Below are 27,271 nucleotides of genomic sequence, written 5' to 3'. Positions count from 1 at the left end.
AACGCGAGTGAAGTATAACCAGACGCGAGAGAGAGAGATCAGATCAGCTGCTGAGTCTGACCGAGACACGCAGCTCTGCATGATCACCTGAAGCCCCGCCCTCTGTTTAGCGGGCTGCAGGAGCTGCATGAGAAACTGACGTGCTGTCAGGAGAGAGAGGGAGGGAGAGGGGAAAAGAGAGGATCCGTTTCTCCCGTGTTATTATTCAAATGTAATGTAAACTTCTGAATAATGTACGTTATCTACTACAAGTAGTTTGTTTGAATGTAATAATTATGTTGTTTGTTGTTTGTGGAATCATTTATTGAAAAATGAATCTGAATTTTTCGATCTGTTACGATTATAAACTGAAGCAATATAAAAATGAGCCCCGTGAACTGAGTTTTAAACTGAAGCATATCCGCTCATAGTCCGGTAATTACCTGCTTACGGAAACTCTGCTACACAACTCTTATTATTATTGAAATATGACCGGGAAGTTTCAAATTTGTCCGGTAAAATAAATTCTGCCCGGACATTTGACCGGCGAGAAAAAACCCTAGCGGAAACCCTGTCTATTTGCACTCCAAAGCATTATTAAATACCTTTAATTCTAGTGTCGGCCCTGACTGGTGCAGTAAGTCCATTGTGTCATTTTTCTTTCTTTTTAAGCGGGGAATCACTTTGCTCATGTCATCACCAATACGTGCCAGTTGTGAATCATAATGTCTCCTGTAGTGAAGATGGTGGAGGCTCACAGCACTCTGGATATTAACTCTAATTATTCTGTTCGTTTTCACATTCTGGAAAATATATATCGTACAAAAATGTATATCTGCTACAGTATTCACACTTCACACATCCACCAATTAGAAGCAGAACAAAGACATATCTCAACATCATGAATCAAATGTGTGTTGCCTCCTGCTATGACAAAACAGAATACCGGAGTGCCTGTAAAGGTATTTAAAACATACTAATGGAATAATTAGTGGTCAGTCATAAATAATTGATGGGATGTTTTCACAACTGCTTACTCATCCTGTGAATGTGTAATCATTGTCATCTCCCTCAGGGTCCCTTTCCACATGTTGGGTTATTGTTTGGTGTGGGTATGGTGCTTTTCATTTCTGTCACAAAGTCATCAGACTTTCCTCCACACTTCGCTCAGGATTGGTCAGAGTAAGCATGTATCCAAATCACTCATGTCATGGTGGAGTGGCACACCCCTCACTAACACATTGTTTTAAAAGAGTTTTGTGAATTGTACACAACATTAAAAAGTGCTCATAGCTATTTTTTTGCATTCTGCAGAATACCATCTGTCGGTAGAAGGAGTCTGCACACCAGACATCTCGTATCAATGAAGAGCATTTTCACACTTAACCCACATACTTAAGTCCCAATGGTGGCTTTATCTTCAGGAATTAAGGAAAATAATACATTCTTAAAATCAATCTGCCTGATATGCATGTTTGGAAGAACTGATGTCCATTGACAAAGACTTTTTAAATGTATTTCATCTTTAAAGCCACATTCCTCAAGCGTGCAGACTCCTTTCTTCCTTTTACAGCATAACTAAACGCCATGGAAATCTAGTTTTGCTGACCTCTAGTGGTACATGTCAGTAAGATAGTGATTTTTATCTTGATTAAACTTATATTCAAATTCAGATAGCTTTATTGTCAAGAACATAAAGACAAACCGTATTGCCAAAAAAATAAAATATATACATTTGTAATATATATTTATTTTTTTAATGTTTGAAATAGTTGTGAAGCTAAATAACAATACTAACATCTCCACAACAGTGTCCAGACACCCTGCTGTGTCTTTACACTAAAACCCTCTGCTTGTTTCTTTCCCTCCTGTAGTTGGGGAGGACCCCGCCAAGTCGCTCACTGACACCCCCCCCCGACTTCAACCAGTCCCCCCTCCCTCCCGAGCCCCACCCCCCGCCACGCTGTCCACTGACAACAAGTTCCACTCGCTCCCCTTCAGCCTGAACCGTAAGACGGGCCCCATCGACAGCATGAGCCACGGCCCCCTGTCGCTGTCCGTGCAGTCGGTGATGGGGGAGCAGCCCGAGCCCCCGTCGCCCGCCGCCCCCCCGTCGCCGAGGCCTTCGACGCCCCCCCGAGGACAGCCCGGTCTGGAGGTGGGCTCTCTGGTGGAGGTGAAGGAGAACCCCCCTCTGTGCGGGGTCATCCGCTGGGTGGGCCTCCCCCCCGGCCTGCTGGAGCCGCTCGCTGGGCTGGAGCTGGTGAGCAGACGCTTCGTTTGAGACGGAAATAACAAATAAAAGATTTAATTGGAAGTGGATAATTTAATACACGTAAGAAGTTAATGTAATAAATTACAATATGAACATCAATCAGAATCAGAAACGGGTTTATAACCAGGTAGGTTGACACGTACGAGGACTTTGACTTGGTGTCGTATTGACATAAGACGGGTTGTACGGACTTAGTATCGCCAGTTATTGTTTTTCCAAACATTTTCGATGCATTTTTTTTCGGTACTTTTGATCTTGAGTTACTTCTGACCAGTTACATCTAAACGTATTCCTAGAGCTCTTCATCATGCAGGACCATAATGTGATTGGTGCCACAGCGAACAGCTTATTATAATAATAATAATACATTTGATTTATATAGCGCTTGGTCATCGTCAGTGTATCGAGTGATTATCAGTGTCAATCAGCACCACTCTTTTGATATGGTCAGTTCAAGCTCTTTCTGTTCGTAATCACTGCGGCTGTTGGTTGCTTTTCTCTGAGCAGTGATTGCAGAAAGCCTTGCACCTGAACCCCCCACCTCAGCCTTCACTCCGTTTTTGAAGTACAGCTGCTAAATGCTGCTACTAATAACTCCGACTGGTGGAAAGGGTTGCAAAAGTAATGAAATGTCCCTTGAATTTTTGGGAAATTTCCAAGGGAATTTAAGACAGGGATTTTTACCCCTCAAAGAATTATCCTTTTAATAGTTTCGGCAGAAGAAATGCATAAAATACAAAGTCTTATTGCATGGCCATAGTTTGCCCATTCAATTAAATTGTGACATGCTTGTGTTCAGCAGTGGACCCTTCCATCACATGTACAGATCATTTGAAAGCATCTCGGGGGGGTCTTAAAAAGTATTAAAAGTTGATAAATCAATTTAGCGAAACTTAAGGCTATTAAACGGCATTCTCCAAGGTATTACATTTTGTACCTTGTTTTCAATAAGTATATGAATTGTCCAAAGAGGTTGTGTTCTACAGTCTGCCTGAATGTAATCATGGCGTAGGTGTGTAGTGTGATTCTGTGTAGTTTATTGATGGCATCCCGTTGGGTTTGACGTCCTCTGAACCGTTTACGCCGGTTGCTAAGCAACATCGTTATGGGGAAATGCAAGTCTGCGTCCAAATGGTTGGAAGATAAGGAGGAAGGACAATCAATACTGTGTATAGTGAATGTGAGGTAAAGTGTGTCGCCAAGGTAACCGGTTAGAACTCAAAGTGGCTAAGAGGTCTTAAAATGTATGGGAAGGGTCTTAAAAAAGTCCTTAAAAGGTTTTACATGTGACTTCAGGATTCCTGCAGATACCCTGTCCTATACATTTAGTTTAAATTCAGGAAACTCAGTGAAATGACAACCACCTGCATGCACAGTGCATTCTCACATCGCGTGTGTCTGAAGTTTTCTGAACAAATGTAATATATTTTTTATATTTTGGGTAACTGAGATGACAAATGGGCCACATTTTGTTAAATGCACGATATTCGTCACAATCACTTTTCATCAAAGTTACAAAGTATCCTTAGACCTAAAGCATTTGGAAAAAGTCAGAATACATTTCAGTCGATGCCTTTTTCTGCCAACATTTTGACAGTAGTGCGACGGCATGACCTTGACTTTCTCTCGCAGGAGGAGGAGTGTCCCGGTTGCACTGACGGCACGTTCAAAGGCACGCGGGTACTTCACCTGCCCTCCCAAAAAAGCTCTGTTTGTGAAGCTCAAGTGCTGCCGGCCCGACTCCCGCTTCCCGTCCCTGCATCACTCCTCCAACCCCATCGAGCGCTGCAACTCCATCGGTAAGTCAGCAGCAGAAAGGAGGCGATAGAAGGCACCTGTTTGTGTCCCTTAAAGGTCCCCCAAGATCCACTTCCTCATGTCTCTTCTACGTCAACATGTGTCCTCTCTTCTTCATGTCTCTTCTACATCAACATGTGTCCCCTCTTCTTCATGTCTCTTCTACATCAACATGTGTCCCCCTCTTCTTCATGTCTCTTCTACATCAACATGTGTCCCCTCTTCTTCATGTCTCTTCTACATCAACATGTGTCCCCTCTTCTACATCAACATGTGTCCCCTCTTCTTCATGTCTCTTCTACATCAACATGTGTCCCCTCTTCTTCATGTCTCTTCTACATCAACATGTGTCCCCTCTTCTCCATGTCTCTTCTACGTCAACATGTGTCCCCTCTTCTTCATGTCTCTTCTACATCAACATGTGGCCCCTCTTCTTCATGTCTCTTCTACATCAACATGTGTCCCCTCTTCTTCATGTCTCTTCTACATCAACATGTGTCCCCTCTTCTTCATCAACATGTGTCCCCTCTTCTTCATGTCTCTTCTTCATCAACATGTGTCCCCTCTTCTCCATGTCTCTTCTACATCACCATGTGTCCCCTCTTCTTCATGTCTCTTCTACATCAACATGTGTCCCCTCTTCTTCATGTCTCTTCTACATCAACATGTGTCCCCTCTTCTTCATGTCTCTTCTACATCAACATGTGGCCCCTCTTCTTCATGTCTCTTCTACATCAACATGTGTCCCCTCTTCTTCATGTCTCTTCTACATCAACATGTGTCCCCTCTTCTTCATCAACATGTGTCCCCTCTTCTTCATGTCTCTTCTTCATCAACATGTGTCCCCTCTTCTCCATGTCTCTTCTACATCACCATGTGTCCCCTCTTCTTCATGTCTCTTCTACATCAACATGTGTCCCCTCTTCTTCATGTCTCTTCTACATCAACATGTGTCCCCTCTTCTTCATGTCTCTTCTACATCAACATGTCCCCTCTTCTTCATGTCTCTTCTACATCAACATGTGTCCCCTCTTCTTCATGTCTCTTCTACATCAACACGTGTCCCCTCTTCTTCATGTCTCTTCTACATCAACGTGTGTCCCCTCTTCTTCATGTCTCTTCTACATCAACATGTGTCCCCTCTGTGGAAAGAGACTCTGAAAGCTTCAGGAACAAAGATTCTCTCTCTTTTTGATCCATTTCTATAAAAACCTGTCTGAAAATGAGCTGATCAGATTTTGGCCACTTTATGATGTCATAACGATGTGTTGTCTTGAGTAACCATTAGCCAATCAGCAACAAGGTAACCCCCCCCCCCCCCCCTTATCACCTGAACTGAATCTCCTCTAGAGCTCCATTGAGTTCTTTGTAACCAGATGTCTCTCAGAGGGGCGTGGGGAGGGGCTCCTTATTTTCATCTGAAGTAACAGACAGAGAATCAGCACTTTTGAAACGGGGCTGAAACAGAGGGGATTATGGGTAATGCTGCAATGATCTGTTTGGTGTTTCAGCCAATCAGAGACAGGTTCTGGATATATCTGGGACCTGTAATATATTGATGAAAAACAGCATGATGGGGGACCTATGTGTTTAAACCTGTTCTGTGTTTTTGCAGCATTCGGGGGGTACCTCAGTGAAGTAGTGCACGAGAACACGCCTCCACGCACAGAGAACGACGGTCTGGATGTCATGGTGGGGAAAAAGAAAGGCATCCAGGGCCACTACAACTCCTGCTACCTGGACTCAACACTCTTCTGGTCAGTGTGTTTTAGTAGATGAGCTGCAGTGCATGCCGTGTCATTCTATTGATTGGGTTTTTGGCGCTGACTTTGCCCAGAGGCAGAGGCTTTGCCCACTGGCTCTCACAGGAGTGGGTATGCCCGCTGAGAGCAGTGGGCAGATCTGTTGCTTACTGCCAACTCTGCCAAAGGGCCAATGAACAAAGCAGTCAACCTAAACGTCTCCACCGAACGACAGGGAGTCTTTTAGCTTTAACTTGGACCACTCTAGAAATCCTTCGTCCGTCCATCAGCAGGGAAGCTCTCCTTGTTAGAGCATGGATTTATATTCAAAATAATATATCAATAATAAGTGTTTTAATTGCAAAAAGCCAATGAACGTAGTCAATCCTAATTTATCTTAGATGGATAAAAGAAACATGAATAATGATTGTTGTGTGTCGTGCTCTGCAGTCTGTTCTCCTTCAGCTCCGTTCTGGACACGGTTCTCCTGAGGCCGCGATCTAAAACCGATGTGGAATATTACCGAGAGACCCAAGAGCTGCTGCGCACAGAGATCGTGAACCCGCTGCGCATGTGAGTCACCGTCCTTCAATGCAAACATAATGATGCCACTTATTGTAGGATTTGAAGCGTCTGTTTTAGGCTTGTTGTTCAGATTTGTATACAGGATACCTAAGACTGTTCAAAACCAGAAAGCTTAAGTTTCTCTGGGACTTTTAAACAAGATCTTTCACATAATATAAAATCAGATAAATTAAACTTAATATAATGTGGAATATGTTTTATATATTAAAAGATTTGGCTGGCTCGTTATAAGCTTGTGTTTTACATTTTTAAACGTTTTGTATTATTGTTAGTTAAAAGCTGTTCTAGAATAGAATGCTAAATTGCTTGCACATGCTTTCAGATACATGAAAAAAACCAGAATGTGAAATACTGTAGGTTGCGTTATTTAGTTCATCATGTTACCCTGATTGTAACATGGGAGGCTGTGGCTCAGTGGGTCGTGTGCTGGACTTGGAATCAGGGGATAGCAGGTTCAAACCCCACTGCAGTCAGCATGTTGTTGTGTCCCCGAGACACTTCACCCCAAATTGCCCCTGTGGGGATTGTCCACAGTGTTGAGTATGTAAATCGCTTTGGATAAAAGCGACTTACAAGTGACATGTAAAGTAACATCTGATGCAGAATGTCACTAGCAGAACTGATGTTAGAAAACCAAATGTTATTTATTTTGCTGAGTTGTAACTTGCTTCTTGTTTGTCCCGCAGACATGGGTATGTGTGTGCCACGAAGGTGATGAAGCTGAGGAGGATCCTGGAGAAAGTAGAAGCTGCTTCTGGGTTTACATCTGAAGAAAAAGGTAGGAGAATGAGACGGTAAATTGTTTAGTGGTCTTTTTAAAAATGTGTCTTACTCTTCCACTCATTGGGTTTGAACATCTCATCTTCTGTGTACTGGTGGAGAATCTGAATTTAGATTTTACTTTTATTGAATTATCTGCTATACTTGTAACATCAAAATACCTTTTTGAGGATAAAACAAACTCTTTAGGAACTGTAAAATGTAATGAAATGCTGGCAGTCATATTTAAAATATCACACATTCATGCTCTTGAGTTTTCAGTTCCTACGGTCTGCACTGGATTTAAACACCGCAATGTAGACGGAGATCTCATTTAAGTTCATGCTGTTCTGCAGATCCTGAGGAGTTCCTCAATATCCTTTTCCATCACATACTGAGGGTGGACCCGCTGCTCAGGCTAAGGTAAGCGCTAGTTTCAAATCCCCTAAATAATGTGAAGAAGGACACAAAAGTAACAGACAGACACGGTGGAGAAGAAACTCAAAGGTTGGAAATGAAAAAGTCAAGCACTGATGTCTTAACGTCTTGGGCCAATTTCAAAATAAAATGTGTCCATAAAACGAGCCTCTCCCTGATCTCGTACATTTTTTTAGCTGAAGTCTTTCGCAACGGGAAGCAAACGTTTCTTGGGAAAATGCAAAAGTATATATCTATTTTCTCTTTTGTTCCTCTTATTCAATTGTTTTTGCCCCATGTATCTTCCCAGTCTGAAAGGGGACCTATCATGCAAAATGCACTTTGTGATGTCTTTTATACATAAATATGTGTCCTCTGTGCGTCGGGGAACTCACGCAGCGTCAGAAAATAAAACCCTTTCTCTTTTCCTCCGTACCCAAATCTCTAAAAACGGGGGTACAACGAACGGACACAGATTTGCTGCCGATAGTAGTCATTTCGGATGGCGGACCCACAGAGAGTTGCTCTCAGAAACAATGCCTGACGTGTTTTGGACGTAATCTCGTTTTTGTTTACGTTAGCAAGCCTCGCTAACACTCAGAGCTAACCTGTACTGGAGAACACACGTGTTTAAAAAGCAGGAAATAAAAAAAGAAACTCACCTTGTGATAAACCCGCAAGAGAAAAAGCATTTGAGCTCCATACTGTTTCAGAAATAATCCATGACGTGGTTTAGAACAGGATGGTGTTTTATCACAGCAGAATTTAACTTTATCTCCGGTAGAATTCTGATCAGGCATTAGCTCCGCCTCCTCTTTTTTCTATTTTCAAGCTAAGGACCCAAAATCCACGTTTCTCTAACGGGCTGAAACAGAGGGGTATGAGGGATTTTTAAAATACATGATGTTTGTATTTTGATCAAAACACATCATAGATATGTTTTTATTAGGGCTGTCAAGTTAACGCGTTAACGCAAAAAAAAATTAACGGCACTAATTATTTTAACGCGATTAACGCATGTGTATTTTTTGTCCTCGGCCGCCCCGTAGTTTCAAAGCGCATCGAGTTTAAAATACCATCTACAAACTGATGCTGAAAGCACTTGACTTTATGCAGGAAGCCAGACAGCGGGACATTGTAGGAGAAGTCAGCACACTCGGCACACATGATTGCAGCTTCCAGACAGCTCCGGTTCGAGCATATGCCTTGAGTTGCACATAGCTCCAACGATCCATCTCTCTCACTCACTCACACACACACACACACACACACACACACACACACACACACACACACACACACACACACACACACACACACACACACACACACACACACACACACACACACACACACACACACACACACACACACACACACACACACACATACACTTTGTATGAGAGAGGTTCCAGGTTGTTGTGTTTAATATTCATGAGAATATTTGTCATTGTTCAAATGATAATAAACATTAGCATAAAGCATATTTGTTCACTCATGTTGATAAGAGTATTCAAAACTTGAAAAATATTCCTCTAAGGTACATTTAGAACAGATAAAATGTGCGATTAATCGCGATTAACTATTTGAATCGACTGACAGCCCTAGTTTTTATATATCTGAGACCCATAATATATGCCTTAAAATAGCTTGATAGGTGCACTTTTTAAATTAAAAGAGAAATAATGTTGGCATTTTTTACCCGAGAAGAAGCCATGTGATACACACAGTCCCTGTACCTCATGGCGTAATGAAGAAATCTCTTTGCTTTACGCTGCTTTGCAGACTCTGCAAATATATTTACAAACACATCAGCGCTAAACCACAGAACCAGACCTTTTCTTAAATCTGCAGTATGCAGATTAACCGGGGCATTAAGTTTCACTTCTGCTGCAGAGCTCAGATGGAGATGGAGTGGCAGACTGTGGTTTAACTGTAGGAGTTTCTTTGATCGCGTTATAAAAACTCCCTCTAAGGTCATGTTTCAGGATGTTTGCCATTCAGATGAGCCGAAGCAGGTCTACTGAATTAAAAGGTTGTGCATTAGTGTTTTAATAGGAATTATTTTATGCCAAAGCCGAGCAGTGACAGTTTTAAAACTGTCATTTAACACGACTCCTCTGAAACATGTACCTCGTTTAAAAATAAATACTTGAGCAGTGTGAAATCTGGCGCAACAGTTTATCAGTGACAGGATGCAGATGTGACAGAAACTGTGGTGATCATATCTCGAGCTGTTAAATTAAGCGGCCTGTTTTCATCACTATGTGAGGTTGACTTTAACTGCTTGAAAATAAAAAAATAAAACACCAGATTGCTTTTGATTAAGCTATTTAGTTAGATCATGTACTGTATATCCAATTCTTAGATAAGTCCAAACAAGTTATTTAGAAATGTCGTTTTTGAAAATGTCTGTACATCAATTTACAGGTTTGATCAAAATGTAGATAGGGTACTCTTTTGTATCAAATTTCTAAAAGATAAGTGTTACGTTCCCGACTGGACTAGGGGAACCAAAGAGAAGTAACAAAACACAACCGGGCAAGAGAAAAAGGAGAGGAAACCGGTTTGTGAAGCCACAAGATGAACAACTAATTAAACAAAGAAAAAGGGCTCACCAGCCAGCTTGCCAACTTTCTTTACACAGAAAGTGACTACATTAAACAAGGTACTCCTAACATGAGCAACACACACGTTAAACTAGGCCTCACACAGAGACGGAGGCCGTTTCTCAATCGCAAGTAAAACTGCTGCAGAGCAACTATTTCAAGTATACGTCATCGAGTGGGGACGAAGGACTGTTTAAGGCCCATTCCCAAACCGCCCCCGACACCCTACCCCTACGTTTGCGCGTTCACGCGGAGGGTCCGCCATATTGAGGGCTGTTCCAAAGCAACGGATGTGGAGGGGGAGTGGGCTATCAAGCCCTCAAACAGCGAGTCTGCAGCGGTGCTGACTTGAGACCGGTCTCCATAGATATATATAAACACTAGATGGCTCACACGCGCTGCTGGCCAATGGAGACCGACGTTGCCACTTGGCCGCCATCTTGCTACAGGCAGTGCTCTCATTCATAACATTATGGTTTACTATTTAAATAACCATAGCTTGCTCAATTTTCAACCGATTTTCAAACGGTTTGGTTTTTTATAAACATCAAAGATGTAGTTATGATACTGCATACTTATAATCATGGACTTTCATATGAAAATAACATTAATCAGATAAAGCAATAGCTATACACACACACAAGGTATTTATATTAAATATTTGCCGGTGTATATATTTCCATTTATTTTATTATATTGTCAATATTTAAAATAAATTATAAATAAATTATAAAATTAAAATACATTTATATTTTATATATAAAAATCGGTCTCATGTTACCACTCTGTAAACCAAGATTTGTTAATTGAGCAATGCCTTAGCTTGAAGAACAGGGACACAACTAATGACAATAGCATATGTTGGTATATTATTTAGATATTCACACCTTTATCAGAAGAACCAAACCAACATAAAATGTGCTCACAGACAGGCCAGTTCTGTCTAATCTATCACAATTATTTTTGACATGAGATCTTCATATCATCCTAGTTTTGTATTTAGTTTCTAGATTTGTAAACAAATCCAGAACCTTTGAAATATGTTATTGAAAAAAGACCAAGAATAATATAAACTGTACCATATGTCCTTCTGTAGTCCATTTGTGGTCTCATCCCGGCTGATATATCACAAAATCCACTGTTTAAATTGTTCCCTATATTGCCCCTATGCCCCTGTAAGGTGTCCTTGGGTGTTATGAAAGGCGGCCCCCCAACATAAATGTATTATTATTATTAAGAAGAACAACTTGGTGTGGTGTGGAGGGGATGTAGGAAGCAGGAGCAGGTGGGGAGAGATGGGGCTTCAAGGTTCAAGGTTATTTGTTTTAAATGTGTCTTGCACACAATAAAATAAAATACAGTATACCACAAAACCAATAAGACACACAGTGACACATGGCACACTAACAATCAATCATCGTCCAGCCTCAGCTTTGGTATTCTTTCACAACCATGTTATGGGTTTATTAGACTGAGCAAACATAAACATATGTGGTGATCCCACGGGTTCTTGTTTGCAGACTGCGGTGATTAGAGCATCCGTAGGCTGCACAAAAGTCCGGCATAGTCAGGTACTTCTGTAAACACAAAGCCAGCAAATTCCTGTATCATAATGCAAGATGTTTTTAACAAGCCAAACCACTTGGAAGAAATCATGTGTAACTTAAGTTGTGTTGAAAAGAAAGAGCAGTTCTGCCTCTCCCACTGGTGTAAAGTTGCTGGGTGAACTTTGTAATACTAGGTCTCACTGACAGCCTCTTGTTATTAGCCAGCTAATAAATACAACCACATACACAAAGAAAAGCTGCAATTTCAACATGTCAATAATGTTTATAATAAACCAAACCGTTTGTAAATCAGTCAAGATTTCAGCGAGTTAAGAGTATTTTTGTGCAGATCACTCACCTGACAACAGCTACCATAACGCGAATCAGAGTAACTGTTGACTGTAGCAAGATGGCGGCCAGTCAGCTACGCTGGAAAATCTCCCATGAGCCATCTAGTGTTTATATATATATCTATGCCGGGCTGAAGTCGAATAGTCCATTTAGCTTAGGAACCTTCCTAAAGGAGTGAAATGACCCGGAAGTCCCTCAGTGGCAGCCATGATAAGTGCCGTTCGAATTCTCTAGAATGATGAGAATTATAGGAAAGGAGGTTTCAAACTTCCTTTATAACCTCCTTTAGCTTAGGAACCACTGGACCTCCCTAACCGACAGGAGAAGCGAAAATGCTGCCCCACAATGCCTTGCAGCCGCAGCATTTGCCGTCACTCAACAGTCGGCCGTTCACGGAAACAACCGATTATGACCGAGAAATGATATCATGAAAGTTACGGTGCTTATTAAGCTTTTTAAAACATAGGTGGTAAGTTGCCAAAGTGCTTTGTTTTGAACGTTCATCAGTATTATAATCAAAAAGAGAAATATGAACGTTAGTTTTCACTGAAATTATCAAATAAAGTCAACATTTCAGTCTTTACTGAGCTGTGTGGGGTTTGTTCAACTTGTAAAAGATGTTTGAATGGTGATATACACAGTGATAGATGTTAAGGACTAACGTTTATAAAAAATACATCTGTATTGATTTTAAGATCTTTAGTTCATACAATCATACGTATTGGGATCATTGGTATTAATGTGGACCGGAGGGAGAGGGTGACGAGCATAAGTTTCACTTTCCTTTTTTATTTCAATTCCAACTTTGGTCCTGAAGAATATGTTTCTCTGTTGTCCACGTTCATAAAGCAAAGCAGCAGCATCAGAGCACGGTGCAGAGTCTCTAGATGAGTTTACAGTAGTCCCTCGTTCTTATTAAACATCCATGTTGTAGTCCGCTGTATAGAAAACTGTGGTTTCCATAGTTTCCCCACAGCAGCAGACGCACACAATGACGTCCGCTGGCGCATCATAAACACGTTGGATAGTGAAAGTGCATTCGGATTCTCTAAAGTACCGCAGTCTCTTCTCCTAAGTCCTTTTGAATTCTCCTATCCACTATCCCTTAACCCCGTGACGTTTCACTCAGAGGTCAAGGAATAGACGATAGGGTTAGAACTTAGGAGCTGATTTTTAAACTATCCGACTGCAGCCCGGGTCTCTACCTGACCGGAGTCACGCTGTGTGTGTCCGTCAGGAAACACGCTGTTTACAAGTAGTTCCAGCAAACATCCACTGATAAACTGCGATGTTAACAACCTCAGGATAACCTCATATATTTTTAACTTAGGATCAAACCTGTGTTTAGTCTAGAAAAAGGTAAATGTGTGCATTCTATTATAAAGTTGTGTATATTTACAGACCGTTGCAAAAACTAAGAAGCTTATAAACATCAGGTTTAAAACTAAAAGAGCTTTGAAACACAATGAAAGATGTTTGGAGTTTTATTTGAGTTATTCATTTAAACTTTTTGTCTAAGAGATGCTGATTTGAACCGTTGTTACATACAGTTATGGCATTTCCTGTTTCTGCCGGAGAGGGGAGGCCGTCCCAAAGCTTGCTGCTGTGTTTACTCCCTCCATCTGACAGGAGGGAGCCTCGTTGAGCTGCGAGTGTGGCTACAGATGGAGTTCACTCCGTCACGGAGGGGTAGGGTCGAGGGAGTGGTTTGGGATTGGGCCTAAATGCATGTTAAATGCCCAGCATTCTGCGCCACTCTATGACGTAGGATAGTTGCTCTGCAGTATGTGTACTCACGATTGAGAAACGGCCACAGACACCATGATGCACATGTCACACATGCAGCCAGAGGAGAAGGAGAGAGCCACTGCAGCCTTCCTCAGGTCCTTTATGGAGGCCCTGATTGGGGATTGGGAGCACCTGAGGGAGAGGCTGCACCTGGAGACAATCAGGGAGAGAGAGAGAGAGAGAGACACACACAAGCGCACACTAGTAACAATAAGCTAGGAACAGATCTGCTTTTATTCCAGTGAGATACACAGGGACGTGCACAGGTACGGGCTAATGTTGCCTGGGCAACGGCCCGTTAGGCCTTTTTGGCTGACCTGCCCCTCTGGAGAGAGCGAGAGTTTATTTGTATTTGTTCTGTTGTGGCCGAATCAACACGATAAGCCCACAATTAGAAGCGTCTCGCTGCGGAAAACACACGTTGTTGTCAGCGCTGTCATCTTCCGGTGCGTTAAGACCACCTCAGTGTCGGATTTTGGGAACTTGATTTTGAGTTGTCTCATGGCAGTTAGGGAATAAGGGACAAACCAGGGGACTTTACTTCCTCTCGATACCGTTGGTTATTTACAAAAAAACACCTAAATATAGCTACTTGTTGTGATTGTGTGTCTTTTCATCTGTAAACTCCCTCAACGGGCCGCTCGCTCTCTTTTCTTGATCGCCTTCTCATGGGTGAATACTTCACTGTCCCGCTTCATTGTAGAATTTCTGCCATGTCTCTACCACTTTAGTTTGACCATCTCTGTTATTAAGTTACGGAATACTAAATAAATAAGTAATTATATACCTTACCGTTACTGGCTGCGCTCATAATGATAAGAATAATGCGTATTGAACTGGTTTAATTAATTAGTGAGATTATTTAAGGTAGCCTAATTAGTTAGAAGCAGGGGTTAAGTTGGGGGGGGAGGTCGAGGATCTCATTATTTGACCTTAAGGGATATAGGCCTACACTGTGGCCCTAAAGCAACTGCTCCATTATCTGTATGAAATGCACACATTGATGCCACCAAATGTCACAATAAAAATAGAAAGTACTACAAATAAACTGGAATTCAAATTTAAATTAAATTATGAATATATATACACAAAAAAAGGTTTACAAATATCCAACCTTCAAATTGCTTTTTTAAATCAACTTGCTCTGCACACTTGCTAAAGAACATTTGTGTGGAAATCTCAATTCATTTGTAGGGCTGCGTGAGTATGGCCATGCAGACATACATTTAGCATGGTGTACAGGGCCGGTTATCGGCATAGGCGACATAGGCGGTTGCCTAGGGCGCCAGATCTGGGGGGGGGGGGGGGGCGCGCTGCGCTGGCAGCTCTGGGAGGGAAAAAAACATTTTGACTGTTTGCGCTCATCCTAATTTTCAGCCTTGATGTAACAACATTCATAATTAAGTCAAGGTAACACCCTTTTCACCCCGGTTACACTTTTCATTTCCCCTGTACGATGGGCGCTGTAAGTGATGAAAGTGGGGGGTGTTGGCTTATCAGGCGTCCGCAGCTCACAGCCAAAGTGGGTGTGGGATCGAGCGAGAGAGATAAATGCAATTTATGTAAACAAATATTTCCAAGGCACTCTTTTATAATTATTGGGGTAAACAGGTTTGAAATCATTTCAATGTATACTATAGGACAGTAAACCAAAAATATCGTTTAAAACTTGAGAGATACAAAAATATGCATAAATAAATGTTAACTAGGTAAAATAAGATATGAATGAACAACCACAATAAAATAAGTTGCATTTATTTGTTATTAGCTGTGGTAGGTTATTGGTTATGTTCACATACTTATTTGATTATTAAAATGTAAACCAATCTTTTTCATATGGGTGTTTTACGGCCCGTCCACACAGCAGCGTGCGTTGCAAGCTTCACCATTCACTTTGAATGGGGTGACGTCACTTTGCTGGTGTGGCTCGCTGCAAAAGTTGAGCAATGTTCAAACCGCTGCTTGTATGTCAGGGGCGGGAGATTCATGTGATTGGTTGTAGGTTGAGTTTCAGACACGCCCGCCGGGAAGCTTCAACGCACGCCGCTGTGTGGACGGCCGTTAGAGTTGTACCCCCTAGACCAGGTCTCTAGTAATGTGTGCTCTAAGTGCACCAGATTGAAGCATGTTACTTTAAATGTTCAAACATTTCTTCCCGGGGGGGCATACCCCTGGACCCCCCTAGAGGATGTGATGTCCTCACCCCAATTAAAACATGTTCATATAATACTGAATACATTTGAAGCCTTTTTGATGTATATGACCTATGTCAATACGTTTCTGTTTTTGTAGTGCATTGGTCTTTTGTAGAGATTTTTCATTTATTTTTTATATATTCTATTGTGTATTCCTTGGATACTTTTATTTGTTCTACTGAACGATTTTCTGGCAGGGGGGGGCGCCAGCTAAAATCTTGCCTAGGGCAGCAAATTGGTTAGAACCGGCCCTGATGGTGTATATTAAGAACGAGAGATGTTTTGACATTATGGCTTAAACAAATGAGCAAGGGCGATGACGTCAGAGCATCGTCCTATGTGCCAATTTAACCCCTGGTGAGAGGCCCTATTTTATCAGTATGTCTGGACTGCACAGCAGTTACAATGGTCAAACTACATTAGAACAGAATTGTCCCCATTTTGTCTTTTAATAGTTACTAACATTAGATATTTGAATGAGATATGGGCCGTAAAACAAAAAATGTCCCTGATTTTCATTTTTTAAATTAAGTCACCGAATGCAAGTAGTCGCCTTAGCTTATTTTGTTATGAGATGTGAATTACTGTCAATTTAGTTGATGTAATAATCATTTGGTTTCTTTTACATTAAAAAAAGGTCTTATGTTTTTTTTCGGGGGGAGGCCCTTTTTCCAGTTGAGAGCAATAGCCCCTCCAAATGTCTGTGCACGTCCCTGGAGATACTTATCACTTGGTTACAACAGGAAATGCTTTTAATATCGGCACAGACTGTAGTTGTTGTTTTATCCTAATCTACTGAGAAGGATGTGAACTTGAACAAAGCCTCGTGTTGTTCTGCAGGTCAGCCGGGCAGAAGGTGCAGGACTGTTACTTCTATCAGATCTTTATGGACAAGAAGGACAAAGTGGGAGTTCCCACAATCCAGCAGCTGCTCGAGTGGTCCTTCATCAACAGCGACCTCAAGTTTGCAGAGGTGAGTTGATTTGAGTAGAACGATTGGTGATGTCGTGGTGTGATTTGTCTGATTATCTTTGCTACAGTTTGTTAGTTTGGTGCCTAACCCTTTATAAGAATCTGAGCATACACTAATCTACGCAAAGTTAAGACGCCACCCAGGTTGTGTTCCCAAGTTGTTGTGCTACAAAATGACTTCATGGGGAAATGGCTTCCTTTTGAATACCCGATGTTTTTAGTTAGACTTAAAGTAGCAGTTCCCTTCAAAATAAAATATGACATCAAGATTAATCACAACACACTGAGATTCTTTAAATATAGAGGTTAACTGTCCCATAAAGTAATATATATAACATTATCTTAATTTAAAGAGTTTAAAATAAATGTCTTCAAGGCATCATTTGTGTGTCGAATATAATACCAAAGTCTCGTTCGATAAGTTGCAGTATTAATTATGTTGAATGTTTGAATGTATTTATTCAATAAAAGCAGACCTGGTTTTGTACATATTTAAATACATAGTGTGCTATAAGCTATTAACTTCTGGATGGCTTTGGGGTCTTACTCTTATCAAACTAAAATAAATACATTTTACACCTAATTCATCTTAAAATGCACCGACGGAATTGTTATCTTTTCAAGTGTGTGAAAAGGTAATGGCTCCCCCTTGTGTTAATAGCATGTTATTAGTTTTTTATCAGGGTACATAGGTGCCTTAGTTATTGTTCCTTTTTTAAACAAAGTGTATTAAAATAGATTTATCCTTTGGTGTTGAGAGAGACTTGGAGTAGAGATTTTGAGCAGGGAGACAACTCTAAAAAACGAAACTACATAGAGAGGCGAAGTCCCTCTCTTTCCGGGGGACCTCCATGGCAGTGGTTCCCAACCTGGGGGGCGCGAGTCATTTGGGGGGGCTCTTGGGAAAAAAGGTTGGGAACCCCTGCTCCATGGGACCTTATTTTGTAAAAAGTATGTATTGAAGTCAATGGAGAGAGACAGATTATCTTTCGATCCCGTTTGAATTGTGCCACGAATTACACATATGATGTTTGTCAATTTAAAAGATGATTTTACGAGTCAAACAAATTCAAATGTGTCGTAAAACTGAAGTAACACTTTTTTGTGTGAAACCGCTCAATGAACTACATCTCCCATCTCGCACCACACACCAAGACGGCCGTCACGTTGAACATTTCACTTCTTTCTTTCAGAATGAAGTGAAAAGTATTAAAAGAGGTGAAAATCACTCTGTCTGGGCGCGTTGAGAGCTGTGCACACACACAAGGGGAGTTAGTCGGTTCCTAAGAGCCAGCATGCGGGACCGGGACTCTGGGATTTGTAGTCTTTCGAGTTACGTATTTTTCATAGTCTTATATTTCAACAGTTTTTACGACAAAACTGTGACTTTTTTGACATGGAAATTATTTTTTAAGATTGACAAACATCATATGTGGAATTCGTGGCACAATTCAAACGGGATCGAAAGATAATCCTTCTCTCTCCATTGACTTCAATACATAATTTTTCCGAAATAAGGTCCCATGGGGCGGAAGTAGATGGGCGGGACTTCGCCTCTCTATTGCAGGGCTGCAGTCGGATAGTTTAAAAATCAGCTCCTAAGTTCTAACCCTATCGTCTATTCCTTGACCTCTGAGTGAAACGTCACGGGGTTAAGGGATAGTGGATAGGAGAATTCAAAAGGACTTAGGAGAAGAGACTGCGGTACTTTAGAGAATCCGAATGCACTTTCACTATCCAACGTGTTTATGATGCGCCAGCGGACGTCATTGTGTGCGTCTGCTGCTGTGGAGAAACTATGGAAACTACAGTTTTCTATACAGCAGACTACAACATGGATGTTTAATAAGAACGAGGGACTCATCTAGAGACTCTGCACCGTGCTCTGATGCTGCTGCTTTGCTTTATGAACGTGGACAACAGAGAAACATATTCTTCAGGACCAAAGTTGGAATTGAAATAAAAAAGGAAAGTGAAACTTATGCTCGTCACCCTCTCCCTCCGGTCCACATTAATACCAATGATCCCAATACGTATGATTGTATGAACTAAAGATCTTAAAATCAATTCAGATGTATTTATTATAAACGTTAGTCCTTAACATCTAACGTTCATATTTCTCTCTTTGATTATAATACTGATGAACGTTCAAAACAAAGCACTTTGGCAACTTACCACCTATGTTTTAAAATGCTTAATAAGCACCGTAACTTTCATGATATCATTTCTCGGTCATAATCGGTTGTTTCCGTGAACGGCCGACTGTTGAGTGACGGCAAATGCTGCGGCTGCAAGGCATTGTGGGGCAGCATTTTCGCTTCTCCTGTCGGTTAGGGAGGTCCAGTGGTTCCTAAGCTAAAGGAGGTTATAAAGGAAGTTTGAAACCTCCTTTCCTATCATTCTCATCATTCTAGAGAATTCGAACGGCACTTATCATGGCTGCCACTGAGGGACTTCCGGGTCATTTCACTCCTTTAGGAAGGTTCCTAAGCTAAATGGACTATTCGACTTCGACATGACATTGACAAGTACCAACAGTATATTTATATCTCGCCCCGTCAATAAGCCTCACCTTCTTGGCAACAACTGTATTGTTTTTGAAGTGGTGGAGGGACAATGCACAGTTTGACCCACTGCTGTCACCCATGGCCAAAGCATAGCTCTCTGTCCCAGCAACATCAGTACCAAGCAAGAGAGTTGTTTCCACAGCAGGGGATTTTGCAAACGCCCAAACATCCCAGCTTCTACCTCGAAATGTGGACGTGCTCATATTCCTAAAAGATAACCTTGATGACGCCGAGTGAGTGAGTTAGAGTTGAGTTACTTGAAAGACTAAAGTGAAACTTGATTTATTTAATTGCCGGGTCTGATTATTATATTGTTGACACTTTTTAAAATACTACTATCCTACTAAAATGCTGTAGAAATCAGATTTATTATTTAATAAAGAACATTTTCTCAAGTAAAAAAAAAAAAAAAAAAAGTCAAAATAATTGTTTTTCCCTTTTTATTTTTCAATATTGCGATAAATATCGTACCGTGGACTTGTTATCGCGATAATATCGTACTGTGAGTTTTTGGAATGTATGTTTAACATCAGTCCATAGTGTTCTGCTCTGAGCTCTTCTGATGTATCCAATCCACTATGATGATGTCCAAGTAAAGTGTTCTCCTCTCTGTGTCTCCTGACCTCAGGCCCCCTCCTGCCTTATCATCCAGATGCCTCGCTTTGGCAAAGACTTCAAAATGTTCAACAAGATTTTCCCGTCTCTCGAGTTGGACATCACAGACCTTCTTGAAGACAGTGAGTTGTGGCTGATCATTTTTTCCAGTGTCTAAGTGTGAAGTGTTTCTCCGATCGATGGCGTCTCAGAGCCGCGTGGCATTTGGTAATGAAATCCCTCTGAGCTGTCGCTGCTACTCACCCGAGATGAAGGAACACCTTTCTTTCTTTCTTTCTTTGTTTCTTTGTTTCTTTCTTTCTTTCTTTCTTTCTTTCCTTCTTTCTTTCTTTGTTTCGTTCTTTCTTTCTTTCTTTCTTGTGTCTTAAAGTACTTTTGTGCAGCCAGAATAAATGTGTCTTTGTCATCCAGCTCCGAGGGAATGTCGAATCTGCGGAGGCCTGGCTCTGTACGAGTGTCGAGACTGTTATGAGGACGGGGACATCACGGCAGGAAAGATTAAACAGTTCTGTGAAAAGTGCAATACGCAGGTAAGTAACGGAGCATTGCTGCAACACCAGCTCAACGGAAGCTGACATTTTAAAGCTCACCTATCATGCAAAATCCACTTTTCCATGTCTTTCCTACATCAACATGTGTCCCCTCTTCTTCATGTCTCTTCTACATCAACATGTGTCCCCTCTTCTTCATGTCTCTTCTACATCAACATGTGTCCCCTCTTCTCCATGTCTCTTCTACATCAACATGTGTCCCCTCTTCTTCATGTCTCTTCTACATCAACATGTGTCCCCTCTTCTTCATGTCTCTTCTACATCAACATGTGTCCCCTCTTCTTCATGTCTCTTCTACATCAACATGTGTCCCCTCTTCTTCATGTCTCTTCTACATCAACATGTGTCCCCTCTTCTCCATGTCTCTTCTACATCAACATGTGTCCCCTCTTCTTCATGTCTCTTCTACATCAACATGTGTCCCCTCTGTGGAAAGAGACTCTGAAAGTTTCAGGAATAAAGATTCTCTCTCTTTTTGATCCATTTCTATAAAAACCTGTCTGAAAATGAGCTGATCAGATTTTGGCCACTTTGTGATGTCATAACGATTTTTTGGCTTGAGTAACCATTAGCCAATCACCACCAAGGTAACCCCCCCCCCCCCCCCTTATCACCTGAATCTCCTCCTAGAGCACCATTGTGTTATTTTTAACCAAATATCTCTCAGAGGGGCGTGGGGAGGGGCTCCTTATTTTCATCTAAAGCAGGGGTGTCAAACTCAATTTCATCGCGGGCCACATTCGCATTAAAGGTTGCACTCAAAGGGCCGGTTGTAACTATATAAATAAAATATATAATATAAATATATAAAATAATGTATTATATATATATATGACATTATTGCCTCTGAATTTGATTATTATCGGACAGGATAATAACTTGGTAATGAACTACGTCTGAAAGCAGAAGTCCAGGGCAAATAATTGCAAGTCTCTTCAGTGCGCATGTCACAAAACAAGATGCATTGTGGGACATGTAGTTTATGGCCAACCTGCTTCTGTAAAGTGGCGTGTAACCGTATAATAAACGTATTATATTCTTTGCAAGCTCTTGCAGGGCCACATAAAATGAAGTCGCGGCCGGATTTGGCCGCCTGGCCTTGAGTTTGACACCCCTGGTCTAAAGTAACAGACAGAGAATCAGCTCTTTGGAAACAGGGCTGAAACAGAGGGGATTATGGGTAATGCTGCAATGATCTGTTTGGTGTTTGGAACACTTCAGAGACATGCTTTGTATATATCTGAGACCTGTAATATATTGATGAAAACCCGTATAATAGGGGACCTTTAAGCGTTAGTTAAAATCGTCCACTTGGGGGCGCCACATCCAAAGGAATCAGAGCAGCAGTTATGTTGCAGCTTCTACAGTAGGTTGTAACACATGGTGCTTCATTTTATTTGCCAACACATTCTTTCATGCTTTCTGATTTACGGCCATCAAGCATCGGAATATGCTTCCAACTTAAAACATGAACGGACTACCACTCTTTTACCAATATAGTGCAAACAAAAGTATATTAAGCGGCTTGATTATCACACATTTGACAGTTTTGAGTGGAAATAACTTATTTGATTATAATTATTCCGCTATAAAGCCAGTTTTAATACTTTATACATCCGTACTTTCGTCTGTTTTGTATTTCTTATATATATTTATGTTTTAAGTGTGCTAGTGACAACACCATTCTTTTACTGTTTTTTTTATTGTTTTGTGCCCGAGGACTACAGATGGAAAGCAAAATCTGGCTTCTTCTCTCTTTCTGAGACGAATGTATTTTTTATGCATTGCCTTGATTTATAAACACATAATAATATACTGAAATATTGTTGGATTTATAGCTTAATAGCCCATCTGGTGGTATGAAGCCTCACATGTACTTCAAAGCTTTTATTTACAGTGATTCCTCTCCTCTATCTTTTACATGTTTTAATAATAATGCATTAAATGTTTATAGCGCTTTCCCCAGTGCTCAAAGACGCTTTACACGAAACAGCACAACGAAAACAAACCACAAACGGTAGTCCTAATCCAAGTGTGAGTTAAGTTGAGCTAAGTGAGTTTTGAGAGACGTATAGTTCATACTATCACTTCAGTCACATGCTTCTATCCCCCCCCCCCTCTATTTACAGTGATTCTACTCAATCCCTTACATGTTAGACATACACCGCTCATACGTGACAGTGCGATGCTATTTTTTTTTTTTTTTTACTGATTTCAGGTCCATCTCCACCCGAGGAGGAAATCCCACCGGCACGGGAAGCTGTCCGTCCCCAAGGAGCTGCAGGAGGGCTCGGGGCGGCAGGGCTCGTTCCCCCGCCAGAGGATGGAGCTGTTCGCAGTGCTGTGCATCGAGACCAGTCACTACGTGGCCTTCGTCAAGTACGGCAGCGCGGACTCCTCCTGGCTCTTCTTTGACAGCATGGCGGACCGCGACGGTGGGTGTCATCACGGCCTTCTGACGCATGATATCTCGCTAGTCAGACCAGGGTTATTTAGTTGTCTGTACAATGGTGCAAATACACTTAAAATAAATGAAACAAATAAGAAAAAGGAGGGAGGTACTTGCATTACTTTACTTCCTTATTTCTTTCTTTATGTTTTCTTGATGTGTTAATGTCGCACTGTTGGCATTTCCGTTGCCAACAACTACACTGCTGCTTTTGTGCGTATGAAAATGAAACCTTTGTATCATGAATTCAAGGTTCAAGGCTTTTACTGTCATGCGTACATAGCTACAGTGTAGTTATCACAATGAGCATCTTGGGTCACAGGCTCCTCCTCCAACAGAGCAACACAATACAACAGTGCAAGTGAATAGAATAGAAATAGTGCAGAAAAGTCTATCTACAAGTAATTGGAATATTGATATATATATAAGTTGCAAACGGATGAATGTTCCGGATGTTCTTTCCAAAGTTCACGTGTGTAACAGTCTTATGGCCTGTGGCGTGAAACTGTTGTTATGACACCAAACTAATCCCTGCAACGAGACCCGGTGGATTCGCACGGGGACAGGACATTGTTTTTGTTACAGAGGCGACAGAGTTTCACACTGATGGTTTTATAAGACCTCGCTGAGGAAGATGCTGGAGTCGTGAATCAGACACAGAAATATTCAAGCACCAAATTCATCATCGTGTGCTACATGTGAAGACTTTGAGAGACTGCATAACATATTTGTTCTTCGTGTGTGTGTGTGTGTGTGTGTGTGTGTGTGTGTGTGTGTGTGTGTGTGTGTGTGTGTGTGTGTGTGTGTGTGTGTGTGTGTGTGTGTGTGTGTGTGTGTGTGTGTGTGTGTGTGTGTGTGTGTGTGTGTGTGTGTGTGTGTGTGTGTGTGTGTGTGTGTGTGTGTGTGTGTGTGTGTGTGTGTGTGTGTGTGTGTGTGTGTGTGTGTGTGATGATTGCTGGAAAAAGGAGTTTATTAAAAAAAAGGAAATGCTTTGATTTGCGCATCAAATCCTTTTCACATGGTTTTCACTAAGAGCTCCAGATGTGTCTAATGCCCGTGCTGGTGTCTCTGCAGGAGGGCAGAACGGCTTCAACATCCCGCAGGTGTCCCCCTGCCCCGAGGTGGAGGCGTACCTGAAGATGAGCCCCGAGGAGCTGCACTCCCTGGACCCCAAGAGCATCGTGGGCCAGGCCCGCCGCCTGCTCTGCGACGCCTACATGTGCATGTACCAGAGCCCCACCATGAGCCTGTACAAGTAGAACGCCTCTCCCCCAGCCACCCCACCTCCCCCTCCCCCTCCCCAAGGGCAGGAGATTCCCAGAACAAAGTTAACCCTCTCCAGCCCAGCTCTCCTCTCTGACGGGGGGAGAGATGAAACCGAGAGGGGGGGAGAAGCCTCTTTGCACTGTGCAGTGGAGCGTTGTGTTCTTCATACGTAGCTTCCCTGCGTCTCCCTGCTGAGCGTCGGGGGTGGACGATGGAGCGAGGCCTTATGAAGGCGCACTGGGCATGCTTGCGTTGCCGCGACTGACGAAACACGTGCAACGAAAACAAGTGGAGCTCGTGGGATGACCTCCTCCACCTCACTTACCTTAAGATAAGAGGAGTCGTGCTTTTCTTAATCACTGTAACACACGGGGGCTTCTCCACATCATGCAGCGCGCAAAGCCTCGTCCAGCTCTGCTCAGAAAGCGTCTCTTAGTAGCATAGATTTCCTGAGGTAGTACCATCAGCACTAGAGACGTGTGTGTGTGTGTGTGTGTGTCCCAAATCATGCTGTGTAGATGTCTTTCCAGTACATGTTTCTTTGCAGATAGCAGTAGCCATTGCAGAAGTGTCGTACTGCACATCTCGCTCTAACAATGCTGCACGTTTTGCTCCATCCCCACGTGGACCTATCAGGAAGCATTTAGTTTTCCCCTCCCATTGGAAGTCACACCGAGTGCTAATTTGTTGGTCGGGAGACATCAGAGTTTTGTGTTGCAGAATACCAATGTGCTTCTCCCCCGGTAAAGAGCGCTCTGCATTGCAAATGGCCCGGAGATGCCAGATAAATGCATGAAGGGAGACTCGTACAATGGCTGCCGTTGTAGAGCACTCCATGCATTCACGGGGTCAACGAGGTGAAGTCCTGGAAAGAGCCTGGCTGTTTTCTTTCAATTAAGGGAGGATGATGTGAGGAATTTCACATGCAGTGTTTTTAAGTGTCTCTTTGTGTTGATGACTAAATATAAATTATATTTTATGTTTACAAAGCCTTTTTTCTTTTGCCCATCACGGCAAGTATTGACTTTTGCTGCCTTCCATGAAGATGTGACATGCAATGTTTCACCAGATAACTAAACAATATTATTTATTATATTCTAATCCTAATATAAACCTGTGTGTTATCCCTTTTTTAAGGACATGAAACCGGGTTGGTGATACTGCTTTGGGTACTGCTCGTCCCTTCTCACAGTGGAAGGACTTATTGTAGTTTTCTCAAAGCAACTACTGAAAGTTAATGGTAACACGTTGAACAGTGTAAAGTTAACAAAGGATTGAAATGATGACGCACAAGGCTGGTAACCCTTGTGCGTAATATATAAGTATTTAAAGAAATTTACATATTCCATTGTAATCCAATTTAAAAGTACCTAAAGCATACCATGAGAAGTAGTTGTTTTTATATATCACAAACCATTGGATTGAACCAAGAAACTGCACATGTTGGCATCAGCATTATATATATTTTTCCAAATCACAACTTGAAAATTGAAGTAGTTGTGAGTATAAAACTAAAGTGTGAAGTATGCGGGCGTTTTTTTAATAAATGAGGTTCCAGCTGACGCTTCCATTTTGCTCTGTGGTCGTCTCCACTGTCGGGACTTCCTGTGTGAACTCCTTCTGCTGAAGCTCGTCTCTGACTGGAGCCTCGCGGTTTTGATTTTTGTTTTCCTTTTTCTGTTGCATCTGTACAGTATCTACATATGTAACGGGTGGAAAATTAATGTCAGTGATGTTCCTGTAAATGTTAACAAAATAAAGCCCGTTTTGAAGGGTGCACGTTGTGAGTGGTGTGATGAAAGAGCAATGTTGAGAGAAAGGCATACATTCATTTGAAATAACACAATGCTGAGACATGAGGGTTGAAGGCACCAGAGAGAAAGGAACTTAGAAACTGCCTTTTGTGTGATGCTAAGCTACAACTTGTGATGCTAAGCTACAACTTCTACATGCAGTATTCATATCCCCGGGCGCCGTACATAATGGCAGCCCACTGCTCCTAACACTAGGATGGGTCAAATGCAGAGAAACCGTTTCGTTAAATGGTACCTGTACTGTGTAATGACAATAAGTTGAATCTATCTATCTATCTATATAATATTGCTTTAACATTAACTCACAGGTTTGATAAAAGGAGCCTGTTCTCAATGAGGTTACCTGTAGATTTAAAGGATAAGAAATAGATAAAAGACGGAAAGATATGTAAGATCAGAGAAAAACAACACAGTATAGTCTGTTGGGAAAAAAAGCAATATTAAGCTATGTGAAAAAATATCAGATAAAAGGCTATTACATTACATGTTGATTTACAAACTCAACACTGGGCAATCCCCTCTGGAGCAATTTGGGGTGAAGCGTATTGCCCAGGGACACAACGACATGCTGACTGCAGTGGGGTTTGAACCTGTACCTCTGAGCCAAACACCAACGCCTAGTCCACTGCGCCACACGCCACCCTGGCTATAGTATAGTATGTCGAAAAAAGTTACATGATACTATGTCAAAAATATCTGATTTAAAATAAGAACTCATAAAGTCAGAGTATAGTAAGTCGAAAGCTAAAGTATTATGTGTCCTTTTCTAGTGCATGTCTTAAAAATGACACTGTATACGACATCATTTAAATATCATAATTATTATTATCATATACAGTAGCTCTTATTCCTGAGTGCACAGAGGCGTCAGCAGTAAATCCCTGTAAACCTGGCTTTCTGGTGTGACTGTCAGTGTTTATCTGTGTGTTATCCAGATCGTATTGTTTCCTGAGAGGATTACCATGATCGAGCCCAATGTAGCTCCTGACACGG

At 41.7% G+C, this 27,271-nt stretch overlaps 1 protein-coding gene across 1 annotated transcript in view; it reads left to right on the top strand.

Annotated features, from left to right (window-relative positions):
• The window catches only part of cyld (cylindromatosis (turban tumor syndrome)), a 40,409-nt gene extending 14,106 nt beyond the window's left edge, over positions 1-26,303 (top strand). The window contains 12 exon segments of the mRNA XM_034077311.1: positions 1,854-2,242; positions 3,887-3,934; positions 3,936-4,053; positions 5,667-5,808; positions 6,244-6,366; positions 7,065-7,156; positions 7,494-7,560; positions 16,885-17,017; positions 20,212-20,320; positions 20,610-20,728; positions 22,968-23,184; positions 24,273-26,303. Of these exon segments, the coding sequence (XP_033933202.1) occupies positions 1,854-2,242; positions 3,887-3,934; positions 3,936-4,053; positions 5,667-5,808; positions 6,244-6,366; positions 7,065-7,156; positions 7,494-7,560; positions 16,885-17,017; positions 20,212-20,320; positions 20,610-20,728; positions 22,968-23,184; positions 24,273-24,457 (1,742 nt within the window). The 3' untranslated portion in view covers positions 24,458-26,303.
• Positions 26,304-27,271: the final 968 nt, after the last annotated feature.

This window comes from Pseudochaenichthys georgianus, chromosome 3 (genome assembly GCF_902827115.2).
Source record: "Pseudochaenichthys georgianus chromosome 3, fPseGeo1.2, whole genome shotgun sequence".
NCBI classification, from domain to species: Eukaryota; Metazoa; Chordata; class Actinopteri; order Perciformes; family Channichthyidae; genus Pseudochaenichthys; species Pseudochaenichthys georgianus.
This window is presented reverse-complemented; position numbering and strand designations above follow the sequence as displayed.